The following is a 12,922-nucleotide window of genomic DNA, read 5'->3' on the forward strand; positions in this document are numbered from 1 at the left end:
TTTGCCGCCTCTAGCTTTGCCTGACTGAATCATCAGCTAGTTCTGTCAGATTTTTCCTTGTTCTAACACTAGCAGTTCCAGACTTATGTAGTGCAATAGTGGTTTGCCCCAAACTCCAGCGCATTCCAAAATATTGCATATCCTCAAATGATCGTAGCTTTTACTATGACCTAAAAACGACAATTCAATTGTATAAAGTTCTTTGTCCAGTAAAGTGTTTGTGGACTTCTTTAAATGTTCAAGGTAAATGAAGCAAAGTCAGCTTCTACGGATGATTTTAAATAGAAAACAAAGATGAAATTTCTTTTGATTATTTTAATTTTACATTAAATTGTACAATGTAAAAATCATAACACTTGTACCATAATGTCAATACTGAGTGGGACTTGTGGGTCCCCAATTTGTTCCGACGATAATCACCGGGACCAAGCGAGGAATCGTAAGCACCTGATTAACACCTGTACTGGGCACAGGTGAGACATACACAACCTTAACACACAGATCACCTGTACAGGTAATTATAACACACAGACCACCTGTACAGGTAATTATAACACACAGATCACCTGTACATGTAATTATAACACACAGATCACCTGTACAGGTAATTATAACACACAGATCACCTGTACATGTAATTATAACACACAGGTCACCTGTACATGTAATTATAACACACAGGTCACCTGTACATGTAATTATAACACACAGATCACCTGTACAGGTAATTATAACACACAGATCACCTGTACATGTAATTATAACACACAGATCACCTGTACATGTAATTATAACACACAGGTCACCTGTACATGTAATTATAACACACAGGTCACCTGTACAGGTAATTATAACACACAGATCACCTGTACATGTAATTATAGCACACAGGTCACCTGTACATGTAATTATAACACACAGATCACCTGTACATGTAATTATAACACACAGATCACCTGTACATGTAATTATAACACACAGATCACCTGTACAGGTAATTATAACACACAGATCACCTGTACATGTAATTATAACACACAGATCACCTGTACATGTAATTATAACACACAGATCACCTGTACATGTAATTATAACACACAGATCACCTGTACAGGTAATTATAACACACAGATCACCTGTATAGGTAATTATAACACACAGATCACCTGTACAGGTAATTATAACACACAGGTCACCTGTACATGTAATTATAACACACAGATCACCTGTACATGTAATTATAACACACAGATCACCTGTACATGTAATTATAACACACAGATCACCTGTACAGGTAATTATAACACACAGGTCACCTGTACATGTAATTATAACACACAGATCACCTGTACATGTAATTATAACACACAGGTCACCTGTACATGTAATTATAACACACAGATCACCTTTACATGTAATTATAACACACAGGTCACCTGTACATGTAATTATAACACACAGATCACCTGTACAGGTAATTATAACACACAGATCACCTGTACATGTAATTATAACACACAGGTCACCTGTACATGTAATTATAACGCACAGATCACCTGTACATGTAATTATAACACACAGATCACCTGTACAGGTAATTATAACACACAGATCACCTGTACAGGTAATTATAACACACAGATCACCTGTACATGTAATTATAACACACAGATCACCTGTACAGGTAATTATAACACACAGATCATCATTGCATGTGATTATAACACAGTAATTACACATAAGTTAGACTTAGTCTGACGAAAGACCTTACACAGTGTTTCAAAATTATTCAATGTAAACATATATAGCTTAGCATTCATTTAATTCTAGCAATAGCGAATTGTATGTACATATTTTAGCAATTATTCTATTTAGCAATTTTTAATTGTACATATTTTAGCAGCTATATCCATGTATCTGATTTTATTTTTAAATGTACACATTTTAGTTCTTATATTATATATGTTAGCTATCTTTTTAATTGTACACACATTTTAGCACTTATATTATGTAACATTGTTAGCTATCTTTTGAATTATATGCATTATAGCAGCTATCTATTTTCAACGCTGAATATGCCAAAATTATTTATTTAAATCTATTAATAATTTCAGTATAGTATATGGGTCCTTAATTAGTTATTACTTGATAATGTTCTCTAAGTCAAACTATATATGTTTACAGTGTGTTAACAACACTTTCTCTGGTGTCTCTGTTTGCCTTACTTACATACAAGAATATTTTGTGACGGCAGGCAAATTGTTTTTCCATTTTTTACTTTTTATTTCTTATATGTTACAGAAAAAAATCACTTTCATTCTTGATTAAATTTGTGCTTTAAACTAGAAAGGTGAATCAGGTACATTTAATATCTTTTACACAATTTGTTCTTCTTGTATATTAACCTTTGCTGCAGGAAAATGTTTGCCGAATGATTTGTGTAGGATTAGCCGTTACAAACAGGAGTTTACAAATCTATACAACTGGCCAGGAGTATTCACAATATTTCATCATAATTTCCCTGTAGTTTTATAATGAACACTTCCAGGAGAAGAGCTCTAATGTGTTTATAGGGGCAAATAACTTTACAATGATTCGTTTTTGGATTTCTTTATCCTTTAAAATGGTTCCATATGGAATCTATTTCAATAAGTTGTTTTTTGTAAAGTTTGAAATTATTTTTTGAAAAAATTAAGAATTCAACAATACTTTTTTCCAGAAGCCAAGATGAATAATATGAATTGAAGTAATATGCATCATACACAACATTTATGATTACTGTGGGATTCATGGGAATAATTCACAACATTCAACATGACAATAGCCACTAATAGGTTACCATGGCAACAGTCACCATGACAAGTCACCATGACAAGTCACCATGACAACTATTACTATGAAAACTGTCGCCACGCCAACAGTCATCAAAACAACTGTCAACACGACAATGGCCACAAAACAACACAATAAATAATAGAGGTATTGATTAATGGCATATTTACACTGAAACTGAAAGACTTATGTAATCAAACATTAATAATCAAATTGAACAGTTCTCAAAATCAAATTTGAGATGAGCAAAGTAATCGATGCAATAATTTTTTCACAACAAGTATTTTATATCTATATAAATTGTCAATGAGCTATATCTGGCCTTCTTCAGTTTACTTGGCTTACTGAATTGCTTAGCATTTGAGCAAAAGAAAAATAAATAGAATATCACAAGTAACATAAAAATGATCATCTTGGAGTCATTTGGCTTTGGGGTAAACACTAAAATTTATATGTAGGTTATCAGGGTTTGAAAATAATACAGAAAATCAAAATGGCAAAGATTGGTGTTATTTGTACATCATGGAAAGATAGAAATATCAAAGGAAAACCAAATGGTATACTTTTGGGGTAATTTTTCTTCATAGATTATATATCAATTTGAAAATGACCCAAGCAGATATCTTATCTGATCTACCAGATGATTATACCTTTAATATAAAAAATAAAGTTAAAGGATTACCCCAGAACAGGAAAACTCACTGACACAGGGCCTTGACAATCTACATATTACTATCAGTATTAGATATCAGAATACTTTACAAACTACAGTTTATAGCTATAAGGTTTTCGGTTTGTTTCTGTACTAGGCAAGAAATGGATAATATCTGACAAGCTAAATATGATAATATTTTAATTGGTGTATTTTAATCTGATATAGGTTGATTTAGATTTAATTTAGATTTGAATTTAACAAAGCTAATTACAGCATTTTAAGGATCTCTAAATTTCTATACTTGTTTCGTTTATAGGGTAAAGTTCATTGTGTCAGATGAACAGTATCTTGTAGGAGGTTCTCACATCGTGTCTCAACAGTTTGATTGTAGAATTGTATGTAATCCATATGGGGTTTGATTGTAAATTCCATGGGAACTAGAGAATATTGATGATGAAGTTCCTGATGTCAGAACCAATGCTCAGTCACAACTTTAAGTTATCACAGTAGACCATTCGCGCGATCGGAGATCCAAATCCTTCGAATGTTTGACAGCTCTCCATCTGTATTTAAATTGTCCAATCAGATGAGAGAATGTTAGTGATGTCAGCTGCGACAAGGCTCGGCACCGACCGCCACACCATGACCACTTCGGCCACAAGTCATGTTAGTTACTTCAGTCCATTCATTTTTATCTGGATCATAGCATTCTACTGATGATAAGAAATCATTCCCATCGTATCCACCTACAAAGAGAAAACAATGTAAAATTTAGAAAACAGGACTAAGTTGTTCATTAGGTAAATCTGCAGAAGGGAGTAGATAGAGTATGATGTCATTTCTATAAAGAGATCTTAGCACAAACCATTTTCTAAATGTTCAACATGTCACTAAATAGATTTTTTAACAGCTGGGCTACTGATGTTCTGTTAACAAAGTGTTACAATTCTAAGCAAATAAAGCATGTATATAGGATAAATTCTTTAACTAATTTTGTTTGTAAGCCACCTTACCTAAAGCATAAAGTTTTCCACCTAGAACGGCTACACTGAGAGCACTACGTGGACTTCTCATGTTGGCTACAAACTCCCACTTGTTGGACATAGTACAGTACCGCTCCACCGTCTTGAGTTGGCAGTTGCTGTCATACCCTCCAACAGCATACACATGGCAGTCCATTCCGATTATACCTGCAGAAATCAACAAACTTTTCTAAGGGAACTGTAATTTACATACATTATATCAGTGGCAATATCAATGTACTTAGCATATATATATTGTGATTTAGATATACATGTATTTAAACACATTTGAGGCATATTCAAACCTAAGAATAGACTCATGTCCAACTGCTAGCTATATATATATAGTGGTAGAATGCAAAACACTTGTACCATTGGCCCATACCAGCTCCAATGTTATATCTAATCAAAAACTCAATTCTTTTTTTGCCATGTTTTTACCATTAAATGATTAACTGAACTTACCAGCACCACTTCGTGTTGTATTCATAGAAGCCACAGACTTCCATTCGTCTTTTTCGGGGTCATAACATTCCATGCTGCGCAGCCGATTTGAACCATCATATCCTCCAACAGCATACATGAGTCTGTTAACGACGGCAACCCCAACACCTATTCGTTTAGATCCCATAGATGCCACCATGGTCCACCGATCGTGATCGGGATCATATCTGTAATATAAGAAACATATGTCTGGGTTAATTTGAGTTTGAATCTTTTGTCTGTGGGAAATCTACCATTACACAGCGTTGGTTCAACTTTGTCTAAGTTTAAGTTTTATTAGTGGATGAAAATTGAGTTCCCAGATGAAAACCATAGAAATACATTCAATAAATAGATACATTGGTTTAAAACTTACAATGCACGTGAAAGGATAAGAACTCGTGGGTTAATATTAAACACCTTGACCACTTTGTAGATACCATCGTTACAATTTTGCATGATTTGGTGCTTATTATTGCTAAATTGTGTAAAATTTAATCAATACTCGAGGATGCTTCAACCTACAAACAATTAGCAATGCTGCTGAACAATGGATATTCAATTAAAGATCATCAAGACCGATACAATAAATAATGACTGTGTTGGGTATAAATTAATTATAAATGAAGCTAAAACTGCCGATGTCATGGTGGGTATATCTACTTGTGTTATCTGACTCGGACTATTCTCTGTCGTTGTATACAGCCTTTTGTCCAGGTGGACAGGCCCAGATACAGGTATGTAATAAAACAATAGCCTGTACAGGTAAATTGTCAGAATACCTCGATAATATCTACCTAGTGTATATTCAGTCCTTTTTATGACTAATGTCTGGTAGGGACTATCAGCTATCGTTAATTCATATTAGACATGGAGATTAAGCCTTTTCAGAAGTCCAGTATGACGGTGCAGATTTTTCTACCCCTCCCTAAGTACAGGTAATATACAGGTACGTTGATCAGCGCCACCCTTGCCATTGTGATACCCTGTACTATACCTGTCATATAGGTCGATTATTTGTCATATAGACAAAAGTATTGTTTAAACATTAATGTCTACTATTTTGAATAACTTGAATGGATTTCGTCAATACAATATAGTGCATGTTATGAGTTGAGCCTCTGATTGTGAGTTTTCCAAAGCTTTAATCTTCGTTATGATTTTTATACTGTATGTCAATAATGCTTACATGGGTAGAAGTCACAAAAAAAAAAAAATGAAAAAAAAAAATGAAGTAAACTTTCGTTCCTTCAAAGTAATTCGATATGCAATGTCTGAAAATGGGTAATATTTCAGGTCATTCTTATAAAATTACCATTTCATTCATCATATATGGCCGGACTTTTCAAATTACATCAAATTTACCCCATTTGGTTGTCAAATCTACCATGGGACTCTCCACGAAGTGCTGATTTATATTCATGACCGAGATCTAGTGTGCTGTATATCCTACACCAGACTACATTGGATTAAGATTTATGGCAAGGTATAATGGTTTCTACACTAGATGTCACCAGATCCCGAATTCTGCCCGAACAGACGAATCCTTTACTCTTATTTTTTTACATTATTTATTGAAGTCATTATTTTCCCTAACATTTCTACTCCCGAAACCTTTTTAATGCCATCACTGTAACACTACCTATAGTTGAATCATTGCCCCGAAATCAAACGGGAATTGGGCAAACACCTTCAATATATTGAACATTTGTAATAAATGATTTCTGTTTGATTCTGTTCTGTCTAGATCTTTGTATGGCCATACTATTACCAGTATATTATTAGTGTATTAGGTAAGAAATCTTTGGTAGTACCTGCTAGTGCATGTTTATAAAGAGTGGAGCAGTGCCTTTGAAGTTCTTCATCCTTGATAGGAAGTTTAACTCTATCACACGTTTTCACTTAATATTTCATGTATACACTCCACACGGTCAATGTGTTAGTAATCATAAGGTTTAAAACACTTAAGAGCTCGCTATTTCTATAAGAATCGGTTTCATTTGATCGATTTAGGTCAGTCTGATTCACCTGAATGATTTTCACCTGTATTGATATGTAGCTGGTCATATCACAAAGGTACAGATTACACTTAGTAAAGGTGTTTAAGTTTGGTGTGTTTACCGACAAAGGTGTAATATCTTTCACATCTATTAATAAGAAGTGAAAAATAGAGAAAATCAGAAAAGGAAAATATGCAGAGGATACCTTGCAAGTACAAATATTTAGTGTTTATTACATACTGTATCTTTTAGTGTATTTTCAAATTCATATTAATTAATACAGTAATAAGCTGAACCAAAATAACTGATTTAGATAATGAAAATCCTTAATTATTGGGATCATGCTTTCAATGATTTCATTATCAAAAACCTTCAGATATTAACATTACACTATATATTGAACAAATTTTATATCCCTACTATCTACATTGTATGTCATACCTTACTAATTTCCATATTAAATTCATTTTAAAAAAGACATTATTTTAAAACAATCTTTTCATGATAGAAAATTTTAAAAGTGATGTCATCGGAGAATTACATCTAAAAATAACACCAATTAAATGGGGTTTTAAAATAATAACACCAATTAAACTTTCCATTTTTTGCCAGCAACTTGCTTCCTGGTGTTACAGCTTCGGTAGCCGATACAACAATGAGAGGTAGGATAACGAAAGTGAAATCAATCTTTAAAGTCTGCTACCACTAAGATTACTGGGTTTCGGTTTGAGTACTCGAGTTTCTCCTTGCTATACCCAATGTCCTTTGACAAGGACAAGCTGGATCTCATACAAGGGTATACACTCCTCACCAAATTATCAGCTCTCTCATTTAACAGGTCAAGGTTTGAATCACCAGACAGCTCAAACATTTAAACCAAACTTATTGGCTAAATGTATTTGACAAGTTACATAAGTTTTAGAAAACAACGCAGGATTGTAGTTCCTCCCTGTTTCTTTGACATTCCTGTTATACAACATCGTAACCCTATACGGCTTTCTATCCTATTCATCAAAGATAACAAACTGTTATTAATAAGTTTTTCCTAAATCTAGAATAAAATGGTATGCACTTCCATGGATACTTCCGTGTTTATGATAAAAAATTCCTGTTTAAGCTGCCTTTGAAGATAACTATAAAATATTTAACAACTTTTTTCTCAAAATAATGAAGTATTTGATTTGGAATAATCCAAGCCAGTCAATTCCACAATGATTCAAGCAATGCTTTATTAACTTATTTTGTCTGTAGATGATTCGTTCCTCAAACCCAATTACAACTTAAGATACTCTGAGTCACTTGTGGTATTAGTCAATCCAAGTTTTTTGTGGTAATATTGAAAAATGTTGCCCCCTACCCTATTCCTAGTTGTCCCACCAATACACATCTTTCCACAGTCAATGTTGCCCCCTACCCTATTCCTAGTTGTCCCACCAATACACATCTTTCCACAGTCAATGTTGCCCCGTACCCTATTCCTAGTTGTCCTATCAAGAATCACCTTTCCACAGTCAATGTTGCCCCCTACCCTATTCCTAGTTGTCCTATCAAGACCCACCTTTCCACAGTCAATGTTGCCCCCTACCCTATACCTAGTTGTCCCACGAATACCCACCTTTCCACAGTGCTGTGATGTTGTTGCCCTTGTGATCCACCGACAGCATAAATCATATTGTCAATAACACCGACACCCACACGGTTCCGAGGGACTGCCATCGGACACTTGGAAAACCACATGTTCCTTATTGGATCAAACACATCCATTGAATTGGAGTCCATGTTTCCATCTGGAGAATTGTTCCTACCTCCAACAGCGTAGAAAGAGCCCTTAACAAGACAAGCACACAAGCCACTGCGAGGTGTGGGCAGGTCTGGTAATCTCGTCCATTGTTTTGTACAAGGGTTATAACATTCAAAATTACTAAGAGACTGTCTGAGGTAGCCCCCGGCAGTGAAAACGACTAATGGAGAACATGGTTTCCGAGGTTTCTCCGGACAACTCTGATGAAGTTTCAAACCCTGGAAGATCTTTGACAAATATTCCTGACACTGTGGTATTTTCTTTAAAATGTTACAAGATGTTAATTGTTTTTCAAGAAAGTGTGGGGACAGAAAATGGCATCTCACTGCATATAAAAGCCCCTCCAATTTACACAGTCTTTTCTCTGCGTCATGTTGCACCCATCGAATCACAGCGTTAAAAATTTCTGACTCACAATTAATGTTCAGCTCATCATGTTTGATGAGGTTGATAAGCTGACATGGATTTAACATGAGAAATTCATCACATTTTATCACTTCTGAGAAATTTCTGTAAATGAATTCCCTAGCTTTAGTTTCCAGCTCGAGACAGCCATGTTCGCTGGCAAAGTCTGAGATCCCTATACAGTTACTACAGTCTAACTGGTGTTCAAGGAATACACTACAGGCTTCCACTATGTGATTCATTTGGAACATTGTCGCCGCTGGCAGTAAATAACACACATTCATTTCATTCACCCGAACCTCGGCCGTGTACGCGAAGTCGATAAGAACACTGAGAGTGCATGGTGAGATTCCATGTAACGGTATAGTGGACATCTCCTCTTCTCGCATACCTCCTGTGAACATTGCACGGAAATACGGACTTGCTGCTGCTAGTACAATTTTATGTGCGAGGAACTTTTCCTCGCCAACAAGTAACGTCACATCGCACAATTTTGTTAATCGACGTAATGTACACATGACATCCAATGCTTCCTTTGGATGTTTCATGATTGTAAAGTGCATGCTGCCATCGGTCGGCTTTTCGGTGGTGACCGGCCGCGGTCGATAACACGAAGTCATCCCCTTGTCCACCTTTTTCTCAAACACTTCCTGGGCAGACATGTTGGCTGTTAGGCGTGGCACAGGTAAAGTCTTTACCTAGGAGCGTGGCTTCTGATGTTTGAAAAGACATGTGTACTGTTGTACCTGAAAATAAAGATAAGAATTGTGTCATATATATCGATCACGACAAAAAACCTAGAATTATCATATACTTATATACTAAATACAACAGAGATAGGTAAACAACAACCTCAACACAACAACGGAACTCGCTGTCAAGAAAGGGCTCCCGGACTCGTCTAAAATTGTTGTACCAATCTGATGATCTCCCACACAGAATATTCTGATAAAGGTTTTTGCTATGATTTACAAATTAAAAAAAAAAATTCAAAGATAAATAAAAACTTAATAATAAACATGACCACATACAGAAATATTTATTACAGTAACAGTATTTTACTACAAACTTTCCCCTGAAGTTTGTATCTATGTGGTTCTAAACAAGAAATAAATTTTGAATGTTAAATTTCAAGATTTTTTTCTTTCTTTAAAATATTATATTCAGTCTTGGTAATAATCTATCAATGATGCTAACACATGATGTATATATCTACATATACTAAAGAAGATATTAAGTAAATTAATTAATCAAATTTAGTAGATGTATATTAAATACATATTATGTTAAAATTTAAACTTAAAAAAAAAAAATGTAGATTTTTTTTTTTTTTAAAGATTATCAATACTAACCCTAATGTATCAGTATTGTAATTAGAGGCTGTTCATGTAATAACCTAAATTTGTATTTATATGTATGAGTGTAGTATAATTTTCTGGTAAATCATGATCATAAACCTAGATATGTTATGGTATAAAATGCGTACAATGTTAAAATGTCAATCATGATCAATTTACAGAGAAAAGACTAACTAAAACTTTACAATTTACATCAGTAGGATATATACTGCATTTTCATTTGTAAATATTAATACAATACATGAAAAATTATAAATGTAGTTTCTTTTTTTACTAAATACAACAAATGCATTGCATTCATGTTATATCAAAATAATAATAATATTAAAATGTAATAAAAACGAGAAAAAATAAGTAAATAGATTTATGTTTTGTCCGTCCACCAGATTAAAGCAGTAAGCTAATTATATAAGATTTCATTTAGTTGTTACAGCTCCTAACCATAGTCAATTTCTTAATTCTAAATATAAATGAAAAGAGTAAAAAAAATAATTTTCACCTAACGTTTACTTGAGTATGTAATTATAAATAACATATTTAATATCTAAAATATTCAGATTTAGTTTTTTTCCTTAGCGTAGTCATTTGTAAGTTCTATTGGTTCTTATCCGATTCAACTTCACATTTAAGACATCTAAAATTTCATTTGTAAACATGCCATTTCTAGCTAGCTTGGTAGATATTCATGGTTGATGATTATAACCCAATATTTTGTAGTATTAATTCCATGATTTTCCAAGGTATGGTAAAAAGTTTTGATCATGTAAGCGCCTTTATTAGTTTAGACTTTTCATACAACAAAGACTTTAAACCTGCCCTCCTATTTTGAATAATAAGGCAACCATTTTATTATCATACACACTGTACAATGAGCTTGCAGATTTGGTTAAATTTGAAAAACAAAAATATAATGATTCAATATAAAGACTTATATGTGTATAAAATGCTTTGTTTTGATCTATCTGTAATAAACTGTGTAATATCTTCTGACAAATCAACGGTGACACTGAGGGTGCCAAATTGTTCTAACAATATTGTTGTACTAGGACCTGAATTTGAGCTTGTATCTCTCCGAGCTAATAATGACTTACTTCAGAGTTCAGTAATCTTTTTATTAGAGGAGTAACCCAGTGGTGTGATTCTGTCATAATATTGTCAAAATATCAATCTAAACAGTTCTAATCTGTACACTAACAATCGATCCCAAATTACTTTAAACGCTGCATGATTTGCTTCATCATGCTTGCCTTTATGGCGTAATTCCCAGCTTCCATATTACCGATAAAGGTCAGCGATGTGATGATATCTAATGCGTCATCTTCTGTTATAAAATCTGTTGTCGGGTATGTATCAACGTGTTATCAGTAATATCAGGCACATTGATTTATATTCATTAGAAACATTTCACAGAAAGCAAAGAACATGGCGCTCGGAATTTTGTGTTATTAAAATATGATTTTACTGTATGTTGTTATAGTCAGCAATTTTAATACATGTACAAATTCGTCATTGCACTGACCTTTCTATATTAGATTTGTGGATTTGTGTTAAAATTTGATTGCGGCGACACGTTTATAGAAAAGGCAAGAGTTTCCAGATGTCAGTAAAATGGTTATAGTATAAGAGTTTTTAGAACATGTCATTAAAATGTTCATAGTATAATATAAGGCAAGATTTTTCAGAAAACGTCAGTAAAATGTTTATAGTATAAGAGTTTTCAGATGTAAGTAAAATGTTTATAGTATAAGAGTTTTCAGATGTAAGTAAAATGTTTATAGTACAAGAGTTTTCAGATGTAAGTAAAATGTTTATAGTATAAGAGTTTTTAGATGTAAGTAAAATGTTTATAGTATAAGAGTTTTTAGATGTAAGTAAAATGTTTATAGTACAAGAGTTTTTAGATGTAAGTAAAATGTTTATAGTACAAGAGTTTTCAGATGTAAGTAAAATGTTTATAGTACAAGAGTTTTTAGATGTAAGTAAAATGTTTATAGTATAAGAGTTTTTAGATGTAAGTAAAATGTTTATAGTACAAGAGTTTTCAGATGTAAGTAAAATGTTTATAGTATAAGAGTTTTTAGATGTCAGTAAAATGTTTATAGTACAAGAGTTTTCAGATGTAAGTAAAATGTTTATAGTACAAGAGTTTTCAGAAAACGTCAGTAAAATGTTTATAGTATAAGAATTTTCAGATGTAAGTAAAATGTTTATAGTATAAGAGTTTTCAGATGTAAGTAAAATGTTTATAGTACAAGAGTTTTTAGATGTAAGTAAAATGTTTATAGTATAAGAGTTTTTAGATGTCAGTAAAATGTTTATAGTATAAGAGTTTTCAGATGTCAGTAAAATGTTTATAGTATAAGAGT

The 12,922-nt window shown here is 33.2% G+C and overlaps 1 protein-coding gene across 3 annotated transcripts in view; it reads right to left on the bottom strand.

Annotated features, from left to right (window-relative positions):
* Positions 1–300: 300 nt before the first annotated feature.
* The window catches only part of LOC138326074 (kelch-like ECH-associated protein 1B), a 36,937-nt gene continuing 24,315 nt past the window's right edge, over positions 301–12,922 (bottom strand). For all 3 annotated transcript variants that reach the window (XM_069272205.1, XM_069272204.1, XM_069272203.1), the window contains exons 2-5: positions 8,608–9,944; positions 4,975–5,180; positions 4,501–4,677; positions 301–4,233 (exon numbers count right to left, since the gene is read on the bottom strand). In XM_069272205.1, coding sequence (XP_069128306.1) covers positions 4,094–4,233; positions 4,501–4,677; positions 4,975–5,180; positions 8,608–9,860 — 1,776 coding nt within the window. In that variant the 5' untranslated portion in view covers positions 9,861–9,944 and the 3' untranslated portion in view covers positions 301–4,093. The remainder of the gene's footprint in view (positions 4,234–4,500; positions 4,678–4,974; positions 5,181–8,607; positions 9,945–12,922) is intronic.

Source organism: Argopecten irradians, chromosome 6 (assembly GCF_041381155.1).
Source record: "Argopecten irradians isolate NY chromosome 6, Ai_NY, whole genome shotgun sequence".
Taxonomy (NCBI): Eukaryota; Metazoa; Mollusca; class Bivalvia; order Pectinida; family Pectinidae; genus Argopecten; species Argopecten irradians.